Raw genomic sequence first — 25847 nt, forward strand, 5'->3', positions numbered from 1 at the left:
GCTTTCTGTCTCCCAGGCAGATGACACTGCTGACTCTTACGGAGCCGCTAAAGCCACCATCTGCGGTTACGTTCGCGCGTCAGAACGAGACCCGCCCCCTGCGCACGCGGGGCGTGGTCACATGCCCGCTACCGCTCCCCCTGGGTCGGCCAGGTCACAGCAGACAGACGTCCCGACGGTTTGCCCTCAAGATGTCGCCCGGCCAGCAGTGCTCCTCCCGGGGACGAGCCGTCGAGCTCCACCTGAGCGCCGGCTTCTAGGGCAGGGACGGAAAGGACCCGGGCCCCCACTCTGCCACGGCACTTGCTGGTGGCGATGCCGGCCACCCGCAGACACGCCGTGGACGATCGGATGCCACGGCCTCCGCGGCGCCTTTCCCCGGAAGCCCTCCGGATCTCCGGCGCCGGAAAGAAGGAGGAGGCGCGGCAAAGCGTGGCGACGCCGCCGGGCAAGCGTGGCCGGATCGCGGCCTCAACAGCCGGAGCCACGCGGAACTGCCGTTTTTATAGGTCAGAACCATCCAATTTCGTACAGCTGCGCCTGACCTCCCCATTGCACGCTGCAAAGCGAACGTCCTGGATGGCGCTAAGGTGGTTTACAAATGCCAGAAGTCCAGTGTCCTATTCGGTCTGTTCGAGGGACCGCGATCCCTGCAGCACCTGCGTTTTCTATCTGAACCGGGACAGTGGGTGACGCATGTGAATGCCTGGCGGCCCCAAGGCACATTGGCCAGAGATGCCTCTCCTTCCTGCCTCCTCTCCTCTCCTCTCCTTCCTCTGCTCTCTTCTTCCCACCTCCTCTCGTCTCCTCTCCCCTCCCCTCCTCTCCTCTCCAGAGATGCCTCTCCTTCCTGCCTCCTCTCCTTCCTCTCCTCTCTTTATCCCACCTCCTCTCCTCTCCTCTTCTTCCCACCTCCTCTCGTCTCCTCTCCCCTCCTCTCCTCTCCAGAGATGCCTCTCCTTCCTGCCTCCTCTCCTCTCCTGTCCCTCCTCTCCTCTCCTCTCCCTCTTCTCTCTCCTCTCCTCTCCTCTCCTTCCCACCTCCTGGCCTCTCCTCTCCTGGAGCTACTGGCCCAGTTTCAGCAGGGGGCACTCAGGCACCCACCCCCTCATGCACTCCTAATGTTTCATAATCTGTTGCTGAGAACGCGTGCCTGGGTGTCACTGATGTCTAGGACTGTGTCCCTCCCCTCAGACTCTCCGACCTGTGTGTTGTTTCAACTACTTCCCACAGATGGAGTCAAAAGCGCTTTGAATATCTGCCGAAATGCCCTATCATAGCCCTGCTTGCCAGGACCAGTTTCCATGGGGAAAAAAAATCAACTAGAAACAAACAAACAAACAAAAAAAAAAGAAGCTGTATACCATCCGTCTCCTGCAGAACTAAGGTAGAAAGTCCCAATCGCAGAAACATCCGACCAGCCAACAGTGTGTTTGTAACCAGCTGTCATCCAGAGCACATACGTGCTCTACAGACAGATGTATGTTGTGGGTCACAAACCACAAAGGAGCAGAGTCTATCAACCCAAAGTGCAGTGGAAGTTCCTGCAGACTCATCCCAGAATGTTCTCCGTGCGCCCTGCATGGTAAGACCTTGTTCTCCGGGGTATATTTGAGTTTCCAAAATAGTCAAAAATCTCAGAATCCAGCATGACTAATGAGATGGGTAAGCAAACAGGACAGGGTCATCAGGGGCCAAAAAGTACTGTCTAAAGTCAGGAGAAAGATTTTCTTAGACAGCAATGAAGCGGGTTCTTAAAGCAAATCCCAAACGGGTCCCAAAGGTCTTGAGCATGGCGGTGACGGGGACCAGCAGAGGTCGCACTCAGCGGGAGGGGCAGGACCTACTCTACCGTCTCCGTTGAAGATGATACGGTTGGCCTTGTTCTGCAAGCACCCCTGGGAGTTAGCAAGTCCATTGTCAGTGAGGTCAGTGGGTGGCCGTGGAGACCACACCTTCTTCTGCACAAGCACTGGCGGGCATTCGAACTCTGAGGAGAACGGGACAGGAGTCGGCCACTCGAATGCCTGATGTCGGGGGCTCTCCCAGGGCCGGCTGCTGGGTCAGGGCCGAGCCAGGCCCAGCACTGGTAATTCAGGGACCAACCGTGGCAGGTGCTGCTGCTCCGGTGAGCACACCTGCACTACGTTCGCTTACAAACAGAACAACTAGGGGGCAAGTATTTCTGGTCTAATAACCCCGTGAGGTCAATTCAAGCTTCTCACCTTCAACACGAAGGCTGAGCTCGGGGTGGCGAAACGAAGTGATAAGATAAAAATAAAGTCACAAGGGGCAAAGCATGATTAATAATCTTGAAATCTTTGGCTACTCAAACTCACTCGGTGTGGGATGTGACAGGTGTTTCCACGGGGAACATGAGGGAAGGAAAAACCCCCCTTCTCTGAGCCGGGGTGAAGAGGCCAGGAGCGAGAGGTGCGCTAATTAGCCCTGACCAGGGCCACCTCACAGGCTCGGGGCAGGAGAGACCGCCCCACGCAGGAGGGCAGAACCCGAGAGGACTTCTTCACGGGCCTCCTGAGTCTACACAGACTGCGGCAAAACCTCCAGAGTCGGAAGGAACTTACAAAAGTCCCCGTGCAGAATATCCCACGGTGACTTGAGGAGGACTCTCGACTCGGCCATCTGAAAACTTCTGGACACAGTACAGCAAACCTCCCTGAACCCCACCAGCTCTGTGACGAGGGTGCCAGTGCCCCAACATTTGGGGAAACTCTGGCTGGCGGAAAGCTCACCTTTAAAGCAGAGAAGAGAGTGAAAACTGAGGTTTGGGAATGTTTTCATTGGTGATTTCTGGAAGGATCTCCTTTCACGTTACTCAGAAGAAACTCCAGGCGCGCCTCGCTCTGCCACAGACGCTGTTTGGTGCGGCCGGCAGGTCCGCGGCCACCCTGGCCCGCATCCAGCACGTCTGTCGGCCACCATGCCCCGCGGTCATGTGCTCACTTCCTGTCTTCGAGTCGCGTTTCAGTAATTCTCGCAGTAAGTATTTCAAACTCTCCCGTCACTGTATTCGTCACGGCGATCCGTGGTGAGTGACAGCTCAGGTGATGGTCAGCATTTTCTAGCACAAGAGTATTATTAAATCAAGGCCCGTACTTTTCTTCAGAGGTGACGCTCTTGCACACCTACCAGACCGCGGCGTGAACACAACGTGCACACGCACTGGGAACCACACGGGTCACCCGCCCCGCTCTACCAAGACACCCGCCTTCCTGGACGGCCAGAGTGGAGGCCGCCGCGTCTTCAGCTCATGTGGCACACGCCAGGTCCCAGAGCGCTCACGGGGCCTCCGTCCTCCACATCGGGGACGGTGCCTTCCGCCGTCTCCTTCCTCCACCCCACTGGCTTTCCTGTTTTGTCCCTCCATCTGTTTCTGTGTGACTTCTCATTGCGCTGACTCGCTTTAGCAGGCTGCTCCTAAATGAGGTCGGTGAAAACACGCTACGCGAAAGGACGGTGACAACAATGAGACACTTCAGTGAGCAGGAGGGCTGTGCCTTGTCAAAGAGGCCGCTGTCAGGAGAGCTCAGTGGGGTCCCCTGGCCCCTTGAGGACTCATTAAACCTCTGACCCCCCGCCCCTCAGAACACCTGCCACGGGGCGATGTCACTTTGGGTGGATATCAGCTCAGTGTCTATCCTCCCCACACAGCTGGGAGCTTCCGGAAGGTCAGGATGGAGCCCCAGACGCTAGGGGCTCTGGCACGTAGTGTACAAGTAATCCGTACTACAAGAGCAGTGAGAGGGAAGAGCAGGCCTGCCGGCACTGAGGTCGACAGGAAGGGAGTGCCAGGTGACCGCAGGCAAGGACGGGAGCTGGGACCCTAACCGGTGGCTGGCCGCCCGCCACCGTTCATGGGCAGAAGTGCAGCGCCAGCGCCGGCCACACTCCGCCCATGTTACGTGGCCACGGTCACTGCCAATTTATGTAAAGATCCCCGGTTTCGGGGTCTCAGACAGCCCCCTCTAGTGCGTACCTATCAGACCTCAGGTGCAATCCACAAAAGCAGCCTCTGCAGATGAAGAGATCATTTCTGGATTCAGGGGAAAGAGCCGGAATGGCGGTCACGCCAGAAGACCAGCCTAAGCCTAAGCCTAAGCCTTGGGGAGCAGGGCTAGAAACCACACGGAGGCACTGGCCTGACTGGAAAGCTGTGCAGTCCCCACCCAGCAATCACGAAGCCCGCCCCACAGCTGCCGCTGTCACACTCAGGCCACTGGCGTGTTCCCGGTGTGCCAGGAACTCACTACCACCTGGAAGTCACCTGCGATGCTGCCACCATGACCCCCACACCCCAAAGCTATCTGCAGCCACTCATACTGCCAACCGCTGTCCCGTGTGGCCCCCTGTGACTGGCAGCATCTCAGTCATACGCACGGTCCTAGTCACCGGGAAACTGCAAACTTGATTTCTTATTCCCATAATGGGAAATGGGGCTAATAACCTAGGAATTTCCCCCAATATAGGAGGGCTATTCAAAAGACGACGAGCAGCCACAAGAGTCAGATGTCCACAATGTAACTTCTGAGTGTTTCTCCCCCAGGCACAATGACAACAATGGGAGACGTGATTAATATCATGGCCTCCGAATCCCAGAAAAGCTTCGCCCTCTGCTGGCTAAGTACACCATTCCATCATATTAGCTGACAATAGCTTTTATTCTATTTCAAAATAGTATGACTTTAGCCAACACAGAAACACAGCTACAATAATTAAAAACAAGTATAAGACCCAAGTAAATAGTTCTTGCCAACTTTTAAAAAGATTTTTTAAATCTTCTATAATCACATGGAATTAAATAATAGAGATGAGTTATCCTAAAACCCCATCAACCAAAACTGTGATTCACACCAAAGCAAAAGACAACTATTAGCACTACACCAAAATAAAAAGCTTTTACACAGCAAAGGAAGTCGACACAACAAAATGGCAACCTCCTGAATGGGAGAAGATACTTGCAAACAAGATACCCAATAAGGGGTTAATACCCTAAATATATAAAGAACTTATACAATTCAACACCAAAAAACAAATAAACTATTAAACAAATAATTTTTAAAACAATTAAAAATGGGCAGAGGACCTGAATGGACCACTTTCCAATGGCGACATCCAGGCGCCAACAGACACGAGAAGATGCTCAACATCGCTCATCAGCAGGGAAATGCAGATCAAGACCAGGAAGAGGTATCACCTCACACCTGTCAGAACGGCTAAATCCAAAAGACAAGAAACAACAGGTATTGGTGAGGATGTAGAGAAAGGGGAACCCTTTGGAACTGCTGGTAGGAATGCAAATTGGTGCAGCCACTGTGGAAAATAGTATAGAGGTTCCTCAAAAAGTTAAAGATAGGACTACCCTGGGGCACCTGGGTGGTTCAGTGGGTTAAGCGTCTGACTTCGGCTCAGGTCATGATCTCCTGGTTCATAAGTTCGAGAATCGCGTCGGGCTCTGTGCTGATGGCTCGGAGCCTGGAGCCTGCTTCGGATTCTGGGTCTCCCTCTCTCTGCCCCTCCCCCACTTGTGCTCTGCTTCTCTCTCTCTCTCAAAAGTAAATAAACATTAAAAAAATTTTTTTTAATTAGAACTACCCTATGATCCATTAATTCCACTACTGGGTATTTACCCAAGGAAAATGAAAACCATTAATTTGAAAAGATGCCTGCAGCCCCATGTTTACTGCAGCATTATTTACAGTGGCCAAGATACGGAAGCAGCCCAAGTGCCCATCGACTGATGAATTAAAAAGAGATCAATAAATAAATACACACACACACACACACACACACACACACACACAACCGTGGACTATTACTTGGCCATACAAAAGAATGAAATCTTGCCACTCGCCACAACATGGATGGACCTATCATGCTAAGTGGAATACGTCAGTCAGAGAAAGACAACCGTATGATCTCATTCATACGTGCATCTAGAAAACAAAGCAAATGAATGAGCAAACAAAAAGCAGAATCGGACCTCTACGTACAGAGGACGAACTGGTGGCTGCCAGAGGGATGGGGGTGGGGAAGGGGGAAGACGGGTGAAGGGAAGGAGGAGACACAGCTTCTGGTCACGGAATGAGTGAGTCACGGGGATGAGAGGCAGAGCACAGGGGACACGGTCGGCGATACTGTAACGGTGTCGCACGGGGACAGATGATGACTACACTTGTGATGGTCACAGTCCAACGTATAGAGCTGTCAGATTATTGTACTGCACACCTGATGCTAATGCAACAACATTGTGTGTCTACTCAAATTTTTAAAAATGGTTAGAAGTATGAGTCACAAAAACACTTTTGTTGTTTAAAATGAAGACTTCTGGACGGCCACACCTTCCCTATCCTGTAACTCTGTAACTCTGACGTAAGAAAACGTATACTGTCCCCAAGCACAAAGGTAAAGACAGACCCAAACGGCTGAAGAGCCCCAAGGCATGAGGACAGGTGACCCTGCAGGTCCAGCAGGGCTGCGAGGCCCCAGGAAGAGCCTGTGGTGGAGTAGGGCACCATCAGGACAAGTACAGTTGACATGAACCCCGGAGCTCCTCAGACTCGCCTGCCCCACCAGCCCGAGCTAAGTGATTCTGGCGACTGAGATTCCACTTTCTGTCCCCATCCTGTCCCCCACGCACTTAATAACTGGGGCCCCAGTCTCGGGCCTAGCACCTCCCAGGGAGAGGAATGGACAAGGGGAAGGAGAAGGCACCAGATGGACAGTTAACCTGGCGATCTTTCCTCCCTGCCGTCTGTCACCACCGATAACACCAAGGCAGTCTTTCCTACAACCAGGCTGAAAACAATCCGATAGTTCTGACCCACGTCCCTCCTTTATTTCAGTATCGAGATAGTCTTGTCAGTGTCTTCTCCATGGCTTGTAAATTCCCGTTCCCTCTGAGGGATCAGTGGGAGCCCCAGAGGCACCGAGAACACACTGTGAGCGCTCCAAAAACCGTCACTGGAACCCCAGCACGTGGAAGTGAGACAAGACCCACTCCCTAGACCTGGACAGGTTGTGTGCCTGCTCGAACAAGATCCACAAGTTCCCAAGCACCAGGAAAATCAGACGGTCAACACACACCAATGCCAAGAGGAAGCAATGCTGGAATTACCTGACAGGGTTTTACAGCAGCCGTTATAAAAATGTTACAATGAGCAACCAATACTCCAAACCAATATAAAAAAAACCCAAAACCCTCAGTGGATGGGTTCAACAGCAGAATGAACATGACAGAGGAAAGAATCAGTGAATTTGAAGACAGAACAATAGAAAATACTCAACTTGAACGCTGGGTAGAAAATGAAGTAAAAAACAAAATAAACAGAGTCTCAGAAACCTGTGGGATGAAAACAGCTGAGCCAACATTCATATCCGTGACATCTCAGGACAGGTGGGGAGAACAGGGCTGGAAAACATTCAGTGTGCATACATGTGTATATGTGCACAAACATGTATATGTGCGCATACATGTGTGTAAGTGCGCACATATGTATATATTCATGCTCATATATATGTATGCATTTATACAAACACGTATATACACACATATAGTAAAACCTTGGTTTGCAAGGATAATTCGTTCCAGAAACATGCTTGTAATCCAAAACACTTCTATATCAAAGTGAATTTCCCCATAAGAAATACTGGAAACTCAGACGATCCGTTCCACAACCCTAAAATATTTATATAAAAATTATGGTGACAATACGGTAAAATAATACAAAATTTTTAAAAATACAAAATATAAAGAAAAATAATTAAAACAAATAACCTGCACTTACCTTTCAAAACCTCCATGGCTGGTGGGAGGGAGACAAGAGAGGGGAGGGTTAGTGTGTAGGATGACTTTCTCTGTCACTAACGGAGTCACTGCTCTCTATCAGCTCAATGGAATCTTCTTCTCTTTGTGCAACTTTAACAAGGGACCTATCCAGTGACACTTGCTTTTGCCTCCTTTGAGGATTTTGCAGGAAAGTGACACTGCATTGACGATCACGCACAATCCCTCAGCAAGGGGCGGGGGGGGGGAGAAAGACCACTGGCTCACTTGTGATCATGTGCCGTTCAGTGTCACGTACTACTCCTATCGCAAAATGTCGCTCGTTTATCAAGTTAAAATGTATTAGAAACGTTCACTCGTCTTGCAGAACACTCACAGAACAAGTTACTCTCAATCTAAGGTTTTACCGTATATGTATATACGCACACAGGCACGTATAAGCACACATGTGTATATATGCACACACGTGTGTGCAATATATGTATATACACATGCACATACGTGTGTAGGCACGTGCATACACACATACACGCATATACATGTAACTACATATAAAACACTACATCTGATGATCGATGAATAAAGAGAAAACACTCAGATGATTATATTTGAAAAGTCGAAAGGGCAAAGGGGCCTAATAGCAAAAGGTTCCAGACGTCTTCCAAAGCAGAGTTGGTAAGTCGTGTACGTAGACTGTAATTATCTAGAGCAAACACTACTGAAACTCACAGTACATTCACAAACACCGTACATAAATCAAAACGAAATTCTGCAAAACGTTCGAGTAGCCCGCAGAAGGCGAGGAGAGAGAAACAGGACCAGCGATAAGTGAGGAAAACAAACAAGATGCTGGGCTTGAGCCCTGAGCCACCAGAGATTTCAATGCACGTGATCTAAGTAGGTCGGTGCAAAGGACAAAGATGGGCCAAGTGACAAAACAAAAACTACACACACATACAACCCAACTACACTGTTGGCAAAACAACCCAACCTCCAAAGCATCGTCCAGAGCACCGTCCCTACAAGAGGCAGGGAGGGGCCCACGTTCGGCCGCTGCCTGCCCAGGACCAGGACTGACCCCCAAAAGGCACATCCCTCCCCCTGGGATGAGGATTTCACTCACTGACTCACAACTCCCTGCTCATCTAATAACGCCCGTGCGACTTACCACCAAGAGGGGAAATCCAGACGGAGACGCGCACACAGGGTCAGGAAACACACAGCAACGTGGGTAAAGCATCCCTAGAGACACCTCGGGACGAGTCTGTTCCTTGGACTGGACTGAGTAAGTGTGGCTGCACGCCCTCGTGCTGGCAGCTTGCACGGAGGTCAGGGAAGCTCCCTGGGACTCTCCGAACTGGAACATTCTGTCTTTAACACAGTCCCTCTGGGGACAGAAGCAGCCGGCTACCACCCTGTCTGAGTGACAGGTGTCAACCCACACATCACCACACTGTGTCAGAGAGCAGAGGTGAGGAGTGATTGAGACATTAGGAGTACGTGCTCAGTGCAGAACTAGGGGCAGAAAACAGGGTTTCAGGGGGCAGTGAGGACCGACCCAGCAAACAGGTGTTTGCTGTCTCTTCTCCCCTAGAATCTAAAAAAAACACAAATGGTTTCCAAAGAATAGGATATTTAAGATATCGTAAAAACCATTCCTTTTTAACTTGTTAGTACAGAAGTATCAGTAAGTCCTCAAAGCCTTTTTTTTTAAATATATTTTTAAATGTTTTTATTTATTTTTGAGACAGAGACAGAGCATGAGCAGAGAAGGGGCAGAGAGAGAGCGAGACACAGAATCTGAAGCAGGCTCCGGGCTCTGAACCGTCAGCACAGAGCCCGACACGGGGCTCAAACTCACAGGGTGTGAGATGGTGACCTGAGCTGAAGTCGGACGCTTAACTGATTGAGCCACCCAGGTGCCCCTGCCCTCAAAGCCTTTTAAAAGTCTTGATGACTCAAAAATAAAAGTGAATCTGAACTTTACAGTAAGTTTGTATGATCTTTAGGGCACACTTATACTTGGGTACAACATCTCTCATATCTCACACATATTTAAAGATTATTTTTGGGGCACCTGGGTGGCTCAGTCGGTTGAGCATCCGACTTCGGCTCAGGTCATGATCTCGTGGTCTGTGAGTTCGAGCCCCACATCGGGCTCTGTGCTGACGGCTCAGAGCCTGGAGCCCGTTTCGGATTCTGTGTCTCCCTCTCTCTGACCCTCCCCCATTCATGCTCTGTCTCTCTCTGTCTCAAAAATAAATAAACGTTAAAAAAAATTTTTTTAAGATTATTTTTATGTATTAAACTTTGTTACACTACTAAATTTTCTATTCTTTCCTCCCAAAATATATATTTTTTTCAAATTAACAAATCAGTCTAAGTTTTCCACACCTTAGGAGAAATCATCGTTATGGACGGCAGGGGGGAATGGTAGTTCTCTCTGGAAACTTTGATTCTGGTATATTATCTATGAGATTCCGGGCAAATGAATTCCTCTGAACCTCTATTTCCTCATCTATAAAATGGGTATATGAAGATGTCTACACTCAGAAGATTACCAGAAATATCACACTGAAATAGCGTGGCAAGTGCTGTGAAAACTGCAACGTAGCATGTGACTGTAACCAGGCTACCACCCGTGTGCAGGCAGAAGGGTTTCCAGCACCTCACACGCTGACGGCCAGGAACAAGCCAGGATTTCACTCCCCTTGGTCTTACATTTTACACTCGCAAATTCATCTGATTTTCAAACGGCATATATTGGATTAAAAAAAAAAACACTATTAATTCCTTATCTTTTAGCAACTCTTCCCTACACACAGTGTGTTTTTAGATGCATTATCTGGGCTTTGTAACTTGTGTAGATTTTTACCGAAAGTGGATATGGGTTTGGAAATCTCTATAGATCTTATCCTGCTATACCGGTCCATCCAAGACCAGCTCCCGTAAACAGTCAAGGGGTCTGATGTAAGTAAGATACTAAAAGCAAGAGTCTTTATAGATTCTCCCTTCAAAATCAAATAGAAAATTCACTCAGAGACTGCAAATTCCCAAATTTTTCACGACATCATCAACTTCATACGAAAGCAACTTCATAGTCCTGACGTAGGCCAGGGAGCAGAGGAACGAGGTACTGAATGTACAAACAACACACTTTCAAGCATCTGGGGATTCTGGAAAGGATTCATTTTCCCATTTAAAAAACATTTCAGGGGTGCCTGGGTGGCTCAGTCGGTTAGGTGTGTGACTTTGGCTCAGGTCATGATCTCGCAGTCTGTGGGTTCAAGCCCCGCATCGGGCTCTGTGCTGACAGCTCGGAGCCCGGAGCCTGCCTCAGATTCTCTGTCTCCTCTCTCTCTCTGCCCGTCCCTGGCTTGCACTCTGTCTCCCTCTCTCAAAAATAAATGAACACTATAAAAAACTCCATCGGGCCCTGGGCAGTCACTTCCTTCCTGCTGTGCCGGTTACTGGGTCATGCATGGTCCCCCTCTCCTACTGACGGGGGTCCCCCTGAAGGCCTCGTTCCTCTTCAGGTCCTCAATGACCACAACCTGGCCTACAACAGGAGGCCCTCAAAAGCTGCCGGTGGGACAACAGCACGAGTGGGGCTTGGGCAGGCTGAGGGGACACCCTGTCTCTCCCTTCTCCCCGCCCGAGGGACTCGGTGACGGCCGGCCCTGCCAGGGCACTGAAGGGAGATGGCCCCAGCACGTCGAGTCCCACAGGCCGGACGGGGGACTGAGGTCTCTTTCCTTCTGAGTTTTCCAGCACAGCTGCCTGCAAGGCCACTTGCCTCAATGCTCCAAGGACAGGCTCTCCAGTGGTAACATGTCAAGTGTCCAGGACAGATGATGGAGAAGCCCCGGGGCAGTGGGGCCTCCCGACCGCCTGCGGTCTCACGCCCTCCTTCCCCAGCCGCCCGGCCCCCGGTCTCACCAGAGCCTCGGGGCCTCTGAGGGCCTCGTTTCTGACTGCATACTAGACCCAACAAGGGCTGTACGGAACGTGTCGGTGGAGTGAGGAGGCCTCGTTCACACACATCTTCCTTTTCAGGTTTTCCAAGTAACTTGCGTGCTCTTCCCCACAATACGGCCACTCGAGATGACACCGCTTCCTTCTGGATGAGCCCCCCCCACCTCTAACTCTGAGTTACTCGACTCCCCGGGGGTAACAGTGGCGCCACCGGCAGGAAGACGTGGGGCTTGGTGGTTAGGGGTGGAGGGGAGATTGACCTTTTGCTGCACAGCCTTCTCTGCAGTCAGAATCGTTAAGCAGGCACATGACCACCTTCACAAAACCGTTTCCATGTAAAGGAAAACTGAACCAAAATCTAGACATCAGGCCTCTGCAGAGCCCCTCCGGGTGGGAGCAGGGCAGCCCCCCCACGGCGGGCGCCGAGCCCACACGCCGGCTGCGGCTCCACAGGCCCGCGCGTGCCACCCACGGCGTCCGGAGTCAGGCGTGCAGACCTGAGCACCGGCGGGCTGTCCCGGGAGAGCAGGAAACAGGCACCGTGACCGCCCACGGCCACGTCCGAGGGACAGGTGGCAAGAGGTGCAAATTAAATAGTGCGGCTGTGAAAAGCACCAGCCCGGCCGCGAGACGCGGTCCCCAGCAGGGCCGCCACCGGCGGAGACGGGGGATGGCTGGGGACACCCAACACCTGCACTCTGGGAGCCCCGGGAGTTCTTTCTGGTGGCCCGGGCTGAAGAAAGCCCTCGAAGGGTACAGCTGCCAGCCCACCTGCCTGCCACTCTGACAGCCACAGACCACTGCCTGACCAGCCTCCCCCGCCCGGGCGCACGGCGCCTGAGCTTCTGTCCGGAGCGTGTCCTCCGACCGGGGCTACCACACTGAAAAGTATAAAAACAGTTTGCACGGGACATAATCACACTAAAAATCACCCCTATGTGTCTGGAATTCAAGTTTAACGGGGTGTCGCGTGTTTTCTGTCGGCCCTCCTGGTGCCGTACGCGCCCCTCTCAGCTTCACCACGGATCGCCGCCCCACGGACGCAGGACCAGGAGTTGGCTGAGCCACGAGTGACCGAGCTGGGCGAGGCTCCACCCACAGGGGCAGTGCCGTGCAGGTGCGGGGAGGGGCTGGGCACGGAGGACGAGGTGGGCCCCTTGCGGGAGAACACCCCCGTGACAGGCGGACCCTTGCAGGAACTCCGGAGGTTGAAGGTGGAGAGGCTGGCCTGAAAAGCGGCCCGAGACTACAGAAGTCAGGGGGGTGGGGGGCCAGAACCCAGTGTGGAGGGATCCCCAGGACAGGGAGCCCACACACGGGGAGCCCAGCACAGAAAGGCCGTTCGGGGAAGCTAGGAAGACGCGGCACACGGGGGCCTGCTCATCACGAGAGTCACGAGATCCCGTCCTCGCCGTCCCAGCCTGACAGGTACAGAAGGATGTCAGGGCTCGAGGCCGCGGAGCTGATAACCTCCAGGGCCAGGACGAGAGCCGGTGCCTAGACGGGACTTCGTCACACAGCTCACAGCTTGGGATGCGTTTAGGACTCGAATCACAAGCGCTGGGATGAGAAAGGAAGGCCCAGCCGGGCCTCGGGGAAGGGAAAGGAGGGAAGCAGGGAGGGTGGAGGAGGGGGCAAGGCTAGGACACGCTGTGCCAGCACACGCGTCTGACCCGCACCCCGACTCTGGGGTTGCACTCGGCAGGGGCCACAGAGCCTCCCAACCGCCCCCAACTCCCAGGCCCACGGAGTCCCAGCGACGGCTCGAGCCACCCCCATACTGAGCCGCTGGGGCCCAGGAGGGCTGCACCGGCCACGGAGCAGAGCCGGGTCACCTGTGAGCAGGGGCGGGGCCAACGTGCCGGCCGTGCATCACTCAGCCCGCTGCTGTCAGCTCCTCGTTGTTCTGATCTCCCGAGGACCCCGTGCTGCCGTGATCGACGGTCTTCCTGACAGTCCACCTTCCTCTGCGGAAAACCGCCTCCCGGCCCTGGTGGGATGCTCGGCCCCAAACACGGGGTGCGAGACTGACTCCCGCTGCGGTAACACCAGCTGCCACTCACCCGCCCACCACGGGGTCCCAAGGCAAGCAAGTCGCCAGCTACACGGGAGATGTAAAGAATCATAACTTACCAACCCCAGGCCGCATCTTTTCCCCTTTATTCTCCATCTTGGGCTTATGCTTCCGGTTTTTTATTTTTATTTTTTTTTTTATTTTTTATTTATTTTTTTTTTTTCAACATTTATTTTTGGGACAGAGAGAGACAGAGCATGAACGGGGGAGGGGCAGAGAGAGAGGGAGACACAGAATCGGAAGCAGGCTCCAGGCTCTGAGCTGTCAGCACAGAGCCCGACGCGGGGCTCGAACCCACGGACCGGGAGATCGTGACCTGAGCTGAAGTCGGACGCTTAACCGACTGCGCCACCCAGGCGCCCCAACTTCCGGTTTTTTATTTTAAAGACCCTCCTCTGGCCCGTCTCCCCTGAAATTGTACAAGCGTACTGGGAAGGGTTTTCTCCTTTCATAGTACTTGCAGCTTTTTGTAAGACTGTCTTTGCGTGATCTTACGTCTGGTGAGTCACAGGACCACAGAATGACAAGAACGACACGGACAGGCACAGCAGCAGGGCTCTCCCTCGGGCCCGGGCATCCCCTCCGGATCCAGGGTCATCTTCTGAAAACACAGCCTGGTCTGAGACCCACCCTGACTCTGGGGCCTGCACGTCTCACTCCACCCTGCCCTTTGAGTAGCTGCTCCCCCCCCCCCAACCCCCCTCCGGCTGAGGGAGGAGGACACCAGCCTTGGTCTGGGAAGTCCCGCTCTCTCCAGGTACAGAGCACAGGTGTGGTCACCGCCCCAGCCCAGCTGTCCAACTGCTGCTGGCACAGTGCCTGCACCTGGGCTGCCCTGGCTGCATGCCACCCACCACCACCTCGTGCCTGCGCAGCGGTGTTTTCGTCCCGGAGCCCCGGGCACCTGCCCAGGGACCTCCAACAAAGCAGGCTGCATGGGACAGAGGAGCTAACCCTCCTGGGCACAGATTTCAGCCAGGCCTCCGCGTGCTACACCCATGGCCACACCTCCTACCGAACTGATCCCAGGCCGAATCCCCTGCCGGGTCCCTCCTGACCACACCTGTCCAATCCCACTCCAGTCTCAGTGGTGAGCAAGTGAAATGCCTCAGCCCAACAGGCGGCGGGCCTCCAAGGTCTGGCCTTTACTCCAACACACCAAAGCGAAGCTTGTGCCCCTTCCAAGGATCCGCGTCGTGAAATGACAGGAACGCAGTAAGGGCCGCACAGGTTACCCAACGTTGGGTCTGAGAACCGAATCCAGATGAAACCCTCTCCCCAAACCTCCTGTGTAAGTAAATGGATCAATCAAATAATCCACAGCTGTTACAGGCTGAGTTGGGTCCCGCAAAATTCACATGGTGCAGCCCTAACCCCGGTGTCTGAGAACGTGATGTATTTGGAGACACGGCCCTGAAGTTAAGTGAGGTCATCTGGGTGGGCTCTAATCCAGCGGAAGAGAAGACAAAGACACAGACACATAGGGGACGACCACGTGAGGACACAGGGAGCAGGAGGCCGGTCTGTCCCCGTGACCCAAGGAGACTAAGATACGGCCAGACGCCTTCAGACAGGAATGATCTAGAGGTCGGTCTGGCCTCGCCACCCGTGGCCGCTAACCGCTCCCTCTCTGCCACAGGGAGAAGGTGAGAAGGAGGGCGGAGAGCAGACCACCAGCCTGTGGAAGAACAAAGCAGATCGCATATCTGGGGTGGCGGCAGGAATGTGGCACAGTATTTTTTACAGTCTTACTGGAAAAATGAATTCAAACTGAGCTTTGTCTAAGCACCCCCTCGCGGTTTGGAACCCGGAGGAAGGACATAAACGAAGCGTGCTGATAAATGACGGGGCATTAAGCTGCGAGGAGGTGTCCAGCGGGCTGCTCTGGGGATCGAGTCTTATTTAACATCTTCATTAGCAATCTGGAAGGAGCAGTAAACAGCACATTAATTAAATTTCCAGATGATGCTAAATTTGGAGGTGCTACAGAAAGTCAATGAGGGCAGAGATACGATGCAGATGGGACCCAAAGAGGTTAGTCAGGAGTGTAAGACACAGTTCAGCACAGGATCTCAAAAAAAAAGAAGCTAATTAAAACACGCCCTGTATTCTGGAATCCTGCCTCATTTCTAGAAGATGACTGCGTGAGAACAATGAAGGCATCCCGTGCTGTCCGGACCCTCAGCATTCAAGCCCTCACTGTCCAGGACCAGACATCTAGGGGACTCAGCCATGCTCAGAGGACCCTGACAGTCCGAATGTCCTGACCTGCTGTTCAAAACTCATAAGCCAAAACAGATTCTGGTAACAGAGTCAGTCACCTGAATCCCCAAGCGTGCGTCCAAAGTCAGACTGCACCGATAAACCTGTCCGAGTGCTTGGCAGCCCCAATCTGGAAGGACAGGACGTCCTGCTTACAGTCAGGGACCCTGTGCCGACAGGGATAATGCCAAAGAAGTGAGGACGCTGGGACCTACCCCAGCTACAAGATATCTGGGGCTATAAAATAGAACTATATTTCTGCAGAGACAAAGGGACCTGTGCTTAAGATCTTCGATCTCACTGGCCTCTAAGCTCTAATATTTGTACGTCGTTACAAACATCACTCAAAAGTGGTGACCACGATATCTCTATCCTTCGTGACAAAACCAAGAAGTAAACACTTTTATAACAGGGCATGTTTACACAACTCTTCCCCCAGAAACAACAACCTTAAAGCCTAACAACCTGTAAGGCAGGTACTCTGGAACCAAGCTGCACACATCCAAATCCTGGTTCCACTACTAACAGGTGCTGCTAGCCTGGCAAATCACATTAACAAATTCCTCACTGGAAACATGCGAACAACAACAGAAGGATAAACTGGATACTCTGCTGTCCACATGTTCACTGCAGCTTGGCTTCCAACAGCCCAGACGAGGAAACGATCTGTGTCCACGGAAGGATGAACGATGGATGAATGGATAGAGACTGTGACGTGAGTGTGTGTGTGTGTGTGTGTGTGTGTGTATACCACAATGTGTATACGTACATTTATGTATGTGTGTGTGTACCACAATGTGTTTATGTATATCTACGTATATGTGTGTGTTTATACCACAATGTGTACATGTACACCTACGTATGTGTGTATACCACAATATGTATACGTACATCTACGTATACGTACATCTACGTATACGTGTGTGTACCACAATGGGTTTATGTATATCTACGTATGTGTGTATACCACAATATGTATATGTATATCTACATATGTGTATATGCCATAATGTGAATATGTACATCTACGTTATATGTGTGTATGTGTGTACTTCAATGTGTATATGTACATCTACGTATGTGTGTGTATACCACAATGTGCATATGTACATCTACGTGTATGTGTGTATACCACAACGTGTATATGTACATCTATGTATATGTACATGTGTTTATGTATATCTTCGTATACGTGTGTTTATACCACAATGTGTACATGTACACCTATGTATGTGTGTATACCACAATATGTATACATACATCTTTGTATATGTGTGTGTACCACAATGTGTATATGTGTATCTACATACGTGTGTATACAATATATATATGTATATCTACGTGTGTGTATATGCCATAATGTGAATATGTACATCTACGTATATGTGTGTGTATACCACAATGTGCATATGTACACCTACGTATGTGTGTGTATACCACAATGTGCATACGTATATCTATATATGTGTGTGTGTGCACCACAACGTGTATATGTACGTCTATGTATATATGTGTATATACAATATGTATATGTACATCTACGTATACGTATGTATACAATACGCATACGTATATGTGTATGTATATATGTATCTACATACGTGTGTGTATGTATATAGACCTCTATGTATGTGTGCATATACCAATGTGTACATGCACATCTATGTATATTTGTACGTACACCACAATGTGTATATGTACATCTACATATGTGTGTACACGTATGTCTATGTACATGTGTGTGTATACCACAATGTGTATATGTACATCTACGTATGTGTGTGTATACCGCAATGTGTATATCTACGTGTGTGTGTGTGTATGTGTGTATACACATATAGTAAAGCCTTGGTTTGCGAGCATAATTCATTCTGGAAACATGTTTGTAATCCAAAGCATTTGTATATCAAAGTGAATTTCCCAATAAAAAATAGTGGAAACTCAGATGATTCGTTCCACAACCCTAAAATATTCATATAAAAATTATTACAATAGCTTAAGATTCCTCAAAATAATACAAAATACAAAGAAAAACAACCTGCACTTACCTGGAAAATCTGTGTGGCTGGTGTGAGGGAGACAAGAGAAGGGAGGGTTACTGTGAAGGACGACTTTCACCATCACTAACAGAATCACTGCTCTCTATTGGCTCCATGGAATCTTTTTCTGTGCAACTTTAACAAGGAACCTATCCAATGACACTTGCCTTTGTCTCCTTCTGAGGATTTTGCAGAAAAGTGGCATTGCATTGACGATCACCCCCAATCCCGCAGAGGGAGACAGAGACAGAGAGAGAGAGAGAGAGAGAGAGAGAGAGGGAGAGAGAACCATTGGCTCAGTTGTGATCATGTGACATTCCACGTCACGTACCACTCGTATTGCAAGACACCTTTCATTTATCGAGTTAAAATGTATTAGAAATGTTTGCTCGTCTTGCAGAACGCTCACAGAACAAGTTACTCGCGATCCAAAGTGTCACTGAACGTGTACACACACACCACATACAAGGAAATATGATTCCGCCATGTGTGACAACGTGGATGGACCCTGAGAGCATTATACAGCAAGTGAAAGGAGGCAGACGGAGAAGAGCAAACACCATACGATCTCACTTATCGTGGAATCTTAAAAATAAAGAAACTAGCTCATGGATAGGAGAACAGACTGGCTGCTGCAGGCAGGGAGGGGTGGGGCGCGAGTCCGGTGAAGGTTGGTCAAAAGGACCAACTCCAGTAATGAGTAAGTCAGTCCCGGGGGGTGGGCGCACAGTGAGGGACTAGTTGACTCTAGTGCGCACTCCCCAGCTGCTAAGAGAGTAGATCTTGGACGACCTCATCACAAGACACAAAACAAAGCGTGTGTGTCACTGTGCGTAGTGACGGTGCCGAGCAGACTTACTGTGGGGACCGTGGGGATCCCTGCACAACACGTGCACCCAAGCGCACTTTAATACAGTGTTACACGTCCATCATATCCAAAAAGAAAAGCCGGGAAAACATTTTAAAGTAAACTTAAAAACTAGATGATCTACATAATGCACTCAGCCCCGGCCTGGTACCTAAACACTAAATGGTCAACGTCCTCATCACCATCGTCCTCATCGTCCTGTGCCCACATGTTTACACGGGGACGGTGAGGGTAAAAGCCAAGTAATGACCCCGTGGCCCACGTACCCCACTGGCAAGGGGAGCCAGCCTGGCGCAAGTGTCTGGGCGGGGCCTCCCGCTCCGCCCACACTCTACGCGCTCCACGCGCACTCTCGGCACGTTCTCTGCACACACAGCACTCTGCACACACACAGCACACTCTCCACACACTCTGCACACACACACGGCGCTCACAGCTCACACTCTCCACAAGCTACGTGCACAGCACGTACTGTCCACAGTTAGCACACACACTCCAGGCACACAGCATGAACACTCCTCCCACACTCCACATACTCTCAACACATTCAGCACACGCACACCATATACCCTCAACACACACCGGGCACGCACAGCTCGCAGCACACATACCACACACATAGCACGCTCCACCTGCACAGCACGCACACAGCCAATACCCCCAGTACACGCGGCGCACAGAGAACGCACGCGCGCGCACACACCCGGCGCACGCACTCAACTGCGAGCCCATCTGGGCTTCCGCCTCCAGCATGAAATCAGCAGCTGACACCTCGGTTAGCGCACAGCTAGCTATTCCAGCAAAGAGAGGTCCAGCGACTCTATTCTCGTCAGTCACAGAAGAACGGGAGCCCACAGAATGTTCAAGTGCTAAAATGGAACACAGAACGTCTTCATTTCAAAACATGCTTTACTTGGTACGGCGTGGAGACGAAAGACGGCTGCTCGTCCGTAGGACACCTGCGGGGACGCGAGAGCCTGCCGCGGGATGAAGCCGGCCGGTCCCCAGCCCCGAGGGGCTCCCTGGAGGGGCTCCCCAGGGGCGGTCTCTTGTGACCATCCCCAACTTCTTTCCTTTCTGCTTCTCCGCACCGGGACCACGAGAACACCTCTCACCTGTCCTCACCGCGCACTTGGGAAGAAGCGCTCCACCCCGTCTGCGCACAAGACAGAGTAAGCTCTCGCCGGAGACCGACAGCCCGCGTGCAGCCCGTGTGCCGCGGAATGACAGGATCTGGGGTGCAGGGCGCCTACCCGGCTCCTCTCCTCAGCTGGCGCACCGCCTGACGGCGATCTCGGTGATTCCGCCCCGGCCTCTGGTGTGCCCCGCTCCTCCAGGGTCTCAGCCGTCATCTCAAAATTATGGTCTCCCACGGAGAGGCCTTGAAAGAATTCTTCTCCAAGGAAAACCTACTTCCTCCCTGAGTTTATTTTCATAAAATAGCCATTTAAACTCAAAAATGCAATTTTCTAATTCGACGCAGAGATAAGATAACTGGTAAACGGCAGCTTTCAACAGAAGCCATGGCATCCTGGTCCACGGCTTCCAGAAAGCCCTCGTTTGGAGGCTCAGGAGAGCCCCAGGAATCGACCAGTACAGCGTCCTCGTTCCAGACAACGGGGAAGGTGACACACCTGGAACCAGGCAGGCTGAGGACACCGCCCACCAGGCTCCCCCGCGAAGAAGAGAAGGAACAGAAGCCAGTCTCAGTTTACTTCTCGGGGGTGAAAATCTCAACCAAGCCCCACAGACATATGGGCCCTGTCTCAGAGTCCTCATCTGGGCCCAAAGGACACCGGTTCCTCTTAACAACAAAGTGTCCTCACAGGCAATTATCCAGTGTGCCCAAACCGCAAGGGGTGTCCCAACACCCGACCCCAGAGTGGCCCACATCAGGGTGAGGCCCGGCCCACTCCTCATTCCCCTCCTGCTCTCCGCAGGCCTCAGGGCCTGCACAGAGCTCGGGCTGTGCACACGTGGAAAGGATCCTGACTCGGTTTCGGAAGCACGCTAACCGAACAGGCCACGTCAGCACTGCCTCCGCGTCTGCCCCGTGGGCCACGGCTCTAGAGCCTGGTACCCGGACTCTCGTCTTTCCGTCCTCAACTTTCAGCGCTACGTCTCAAGCGCAACAGAAATTCCATCAATCAGTCATTCAAGATAATTTTAAAATCTGGAGTGAGAACACATGTCCACAACCGGAAACCCCTCCTAAATTGATTTGTGACCTCGGGACAAACTAGGAGCATCTAAGCCCTTCTGTGCATCGAACTCCAACTTAACAGACAGGCTGTCTGCAACAGTGGGAGGTGCCACCCGGAGCCAGAATCCAGGGCCCAAAACAAGTGACACCCAGGAAGTGATCCATGCCACAGCCTGTTACCGTAGGGGCTGCTGACAATGCAGGGACAGCGTGGCTGCAATGCTTTTCATTGGTTTAAATGCAGGCGCTCACAGTCCCCATACCCAATCTGTAAGTAGCGGACGTCACCAACATCCAGGAACAATGAATCCTACATAACCTCTGACTCTGGGAATTCAGACACTAGCAGAGAAGCTAAATCACACCATGGCTCCTTTCAACTAAAACTCCCTAGCCACCGAAGACCCCGGATAATCTCTCAGAATGATACACTCTCATCCCGTCGCTGCAAGGATTCCACACGGGCATGCCGGGAAGCCTGGAATGGAAATTGTGGGGCCGGAGAAACGCCCCCTCCCCCCCGGGTCAGTGGGGCCCAGGGTCCGATCCCCGAGCAGTCTCTGATGCACCACCATCGGTGATGCAGGAAGCATGTAGCCTCAAGGGGGAGAAAGGACCCCAGCAGCCCCTGCGTCTCAGGAAGCCCATCGCAGAGCCAACGCCCACGGGGCGCCTGGGCTCTTCCTGGGCCGTGTCACCTGAAGGGCCGTGCCCAACACCGTCCTCACGCCGAATTCAAGCCTTCGTGACTCGGCGCACTGACCCTCTGAACGTGACACTGAGCCAAGTCTCCCCGTGCTCAGGCTTCCCGAAATAGAAGGGGACCGGCCTTTGCCAGAAACACTTTTCTCCCTGTGAAGAGTGCACTGACATTCGCCCTTAGAGGCAGGACAGGTGTGGCGGGAAGGTCTGCGATCTGCAGGGGCGAGGCCCAGGCACAGGGCACGGCGCCCACCCCCGGTCCACCAGGGTTGGTCAGGTGACCTCTGAAAGTCTGTTTTCTCATCTGGGACATGGGGACAGGGACAGAAGGCGCCTCTCGTCTTGCGGGGGGTTAGAAACGATCCAGGAGAGAGCTCAGCGTGGTGCTCGGCACAGAGAACGTGCCAGGCATTAGCACACAGCAGGGATCAGTCTGCACACTCTCCCCAGATCCCGAGTCAAGGCCTGAACATGAAAGAAAACTAGACGAACAGCACCAGGGCCAGAGCAAGACAGAACGACGTTAACAAGTTCCATAATGACACCATCGCAGACGCTGCAATTCTCAGGGCAGTCCAGGTACATCCTGTGAGTGCCAACAGCTCCGTGGAGTCGAGGAAGGAGCAACCCTCCCCATTCTATGGATGAGGAAACAGAGGCTCAGAGACTGTAAACAGCCCTGCTGACGTGCTGACGGGGGTACCACACGCACATGAGCTCATGAGTCACTGCTCTTGGAACCATTTCCAGCTTCTCCGCCTCCCGAAGGTGCAGCCAAGCCAAAGTGGAGACAGCATCTATTTCCAAGGGTTTACACTGACTCTTCGAGGAGGCTTCAGAGATTCTTCCAGAGGACACTGTCCTCAGCCGGACTGCCCCAGCCTCACAGCCATCCGCACCCTGTCGTGCTGGCCCCGCTGAGCCGTGAGCCCAGATGGAGGGTGGGGTGGTGAGAGGAGGGAGCTTTCATGAGGAGCCGTTTCCAAGGGTAAGCGGGAGCTCAGGATGTGTGGGAGGGAGGGAGAACACAGGCAGGTGAAGCATGGGAAGGCAGAGGCTCGGGGGGGACACTCGGGGGGACATGCCGAGATGCCCCCTCTAAAGGGCACTTGCACCTGGGTCCCCACTGCCCACTGACACAGGTCCCCCAGCACCTGGGGTCTGGCCCTGCTCCCTGCTGCATCCGGGGCCTTGAGGGCTGAGAGAGTCCCTCTGGGAGCCTGGGGTCAGGGATCAGGGAACTGAGCTCAGTACCGGCCCGGGTAAGAACACCCGACCACCTGGGGCACCTCAGTGAGATGCTGGCAGGGAGCCCGATTCTGCCACGTGCTTTTCGAGCAAGGTCTTCGTATCTGTGACGGTATCTAGAACACCGTCTGCAAAGTGCAGGGAAGCTTGTAAATCGGCTGAGGACGCAGCCAACTGGGACCCGAGGTGGGGGGGGTGGGCAGGAGGGGGGGAGAACCAGAGTGACAGGAGGACGCTGGTGCCCCCCTGCTGCCCAAGGAGGGGCCCTGGCGCGCGCACACGCACACACACACACACCCCAGTGTAAGGGGACACACAAAAAGTACACACACTCACTGAGAAAACAAGGAAAGGAATGCAGCAAAGTCACAGTGTCTTTTTTTTTTTTAGTTCTTTGTGTTTCTTTATTTTGAGAGAGAGAGAGACAGAGCCTGAGTGGCAGAGGATCAGGGAGAGAGGACTCCAAAGCAGACTCCAGGCTCTGAGCTGTCAGCACAGAGCCCAGCTCGGGGCTCGGGACCCACAAACCGTGAGATCGTGACCTGAGCCGAAGGTCGGCTGAGCCCCCAGGTGCCCCTGAAGTCACAGTGTCTTAAACGAGCTGCGTGCTCAGCTTCTAGGCAGCGCGGGCACTCTTCTCGAGGAACCTTGGAGCACGTGGGTAAGAGCGGGACTCTGAGACAGGAGTCAGGACGCGCACAGGGCTCGTGCTCTCACGGAAGCATGTTGTCAAGTGCAGCCAGGAGGGAAAGAGGTCAACGGAGTACCCCGCAGTGCCAAAGGCAGAGCGCCACGAGGAAGACACATCCCGAGTGTTGTCCCCGTGTGACCAGGATACTCCAGGCCACGGCAATACCGCCCCTCCGGGGTGAGCATCAGGGAGAGGACTGAAGGCGGTCCTCGTCTGCAGTGTGGCCCGCTGTCCCCCGAGGGGGCCCCACACCTACCATCCGGGGCTCTGCAGTACAACCTCCCTCCTCCCACGTGCCCTGGCTGTGCACACGTGGAAAGCTGTCCCCCATGCTGACACATCCTCCCTGTGAAACTATCAGCAACGGAAGCTGGCGTTTTGCTCCCAGAAAAAACAGAGAAAGACCCAGAAGAGCTCACTGTCATGCAAGTGTGCCCCCACCCACCTACACTCTGAGGACACGGCTCCCTAACTGTCCCGGGTGAGGGCCACCATCACATCGGCGGCAACCACAGCTCCCTAGCAACAGTCCGTGACAGTCCACGCCCCTCGCTTGCTCCTACACGACACGGACGGAAGCCAGCACGGGTGGGTATGGCGTCCGGAAGCAGAGAAGCGGGAGTATTTACATCACGTTAGCCTACAGCCAGTCCCACGGTCATTTGCTTGGACACCGTGAAGAGAATGTAACTCTAGAGGCTTCTGCCTGCAGGTGGTGGCTACTCGGGCTGTACGAGCAGAGCTGCTGTCTGGCACCGCTCCTGGGAAGCACAAGACAAGGTACGCAGAGAAGGTCCTCGTCTGCGTGTTTTAAAATGAGCTGCGACCAGGTCACGATCTCGCGGTCCGTGAGTTCGAGCCCCGCGTTGGGCTCTGGGCTGACTGGTCAGGAGCCCTGGCGCCTGCTTTCAGATTCTGTGTCTCCCTCTCTCTCTGCCCCTCCCCTACTCATGCTCTGTCTCTCTCTGCCTCAAAAATAAATAAAACATTTAAAAAAAAAGATATGTGTCAGAGTTTAGGGGCTTCCCATCTTCACTAGCACTTGGTATTGTCAGTGCTTTGCTTTTATTCATTCTGGGTTTTATTTTAGCAGTATCATATTGGGTTTTTCTTTTTCCTGAGTTAATGAGATTGAGCACTTTTAATTTGTAACTAATACATGTACGATATATTATTTATTATTTGTGAAATATTTTTTCTAGAAAACAACTTAATTTACAAATATTTATTTATTATACAGGCTAAGGTGTCATAGAAACACAGAATTATTAAAAATACCAATTGCCAAATTTAGCTTTCCACCAAGGAAATGCACATGAATTAGGCATTGCGGGACACGAGTGAAGGGGACGCAGACAACAGCTTTAAACCAGGACTATTCTCTGCTAGAAACAGGTCCCCCCGGCCCTGGGACCCGTGCCAACTCTGCCCGTCGGCCCTCCCTCCCGCTCTCTGCCCTCAGCGGCCCCTCCACTGGCGGGAAGACTCAGGGCCTGGGGACATGGCTCGGAGGCCCGCGGTCTCTCGATTGAAAGACGCTCCCGCTGCCCGGAATGTTGCGGAGACTGACGGGAACAGAAAGAGGAACCAAGCAGGGCACGGACATGCGCGCGAGGGGCAGCGAAGGGCAGGTGAGTCTCTGCAGTGTGGACACCCACGAGCCGGAAGACGACCACGACCGGGACACGTGGTGACACCTGCACAGAGCCCCCGACCAGCCCAGACGCTAACGGGGGACAGCACGATATGAGACCGGCCTCGCTGGAGGTCAAAGGGCACGGTGCAGTTGCAGCCTTTAGCCCAAGTCTGGGTCACCCTGGGCCTGAGCCACGCGTGACGCGCTGCGGTGCGGAAGCCTCACGGCCGGTGGGGAGCTCAGAGCGGAGCCCGGCCCACGCGGGTCCACGTGCAAGCACGCGCACGTGCACTCGCTCTGCAGCCTGCGCCGGGCGCGAAGCCCGCAGGGCGAGCGTACACCCTG

The 25847-nt window shown here is 52.7% G+C and overlaps 1 protein-coding gene and 1 long non-coding RNA gene across 5 annotated transcripts in view; one reads left to right on the forward strand and one right to left on the reverse strand.

Moving 5' to 3' along the window:
- EIPR1 (EARP complex and GARP complex interacting protein 1) overlaps positions 1-25847 on the reverse strand; it is a 121101-nt gene that overhangs the window by 65236 nt on the left and 30018 nt on the right. The window contains exon 1 of one of the 4 annotated variants that reach the window (XM_058682413.1): positions 2754-2817. The exons of the other annotated variants lie outside the window; for them this stretch is intronic. Coding sequence (XP_058538396.1) covers positions 2754-2802 — 49 coding nt within the window. The 5' untranslated portion in view covers positions 2803-2817. Of the gene's footprint in view, positions 1-2753; positions 2818-25847 lie in introns of those variants that run through there. 4 annotated transcript variants of the gene reach the window in all.
- LOC131484294 (uncharacterized) lies at positions 714-9790 on the forward strand. Its single transcript, XR_009248145.1, has 2 exons — positions 714-1585; positions 9556-9790. It is a non-coding gene; the product is annotated as an uncharacterized LOC131484294 (long non-coding RNA).

The sequence above is a fragment of the Neofelis nebulosa genome, chromosome 9, assembly GCF_028018385.1.
Source record: "Neofelis nebulosa isolate mNeoNeb1 chromosome 9, mNeoNeb1.pri, whole genome shotgun sequence".
NCBI lineage: Eukaryota > Metazoa > Chordata > Mammalia > Carnivora > Felidae > Neofelis > Neofelis nebulosa.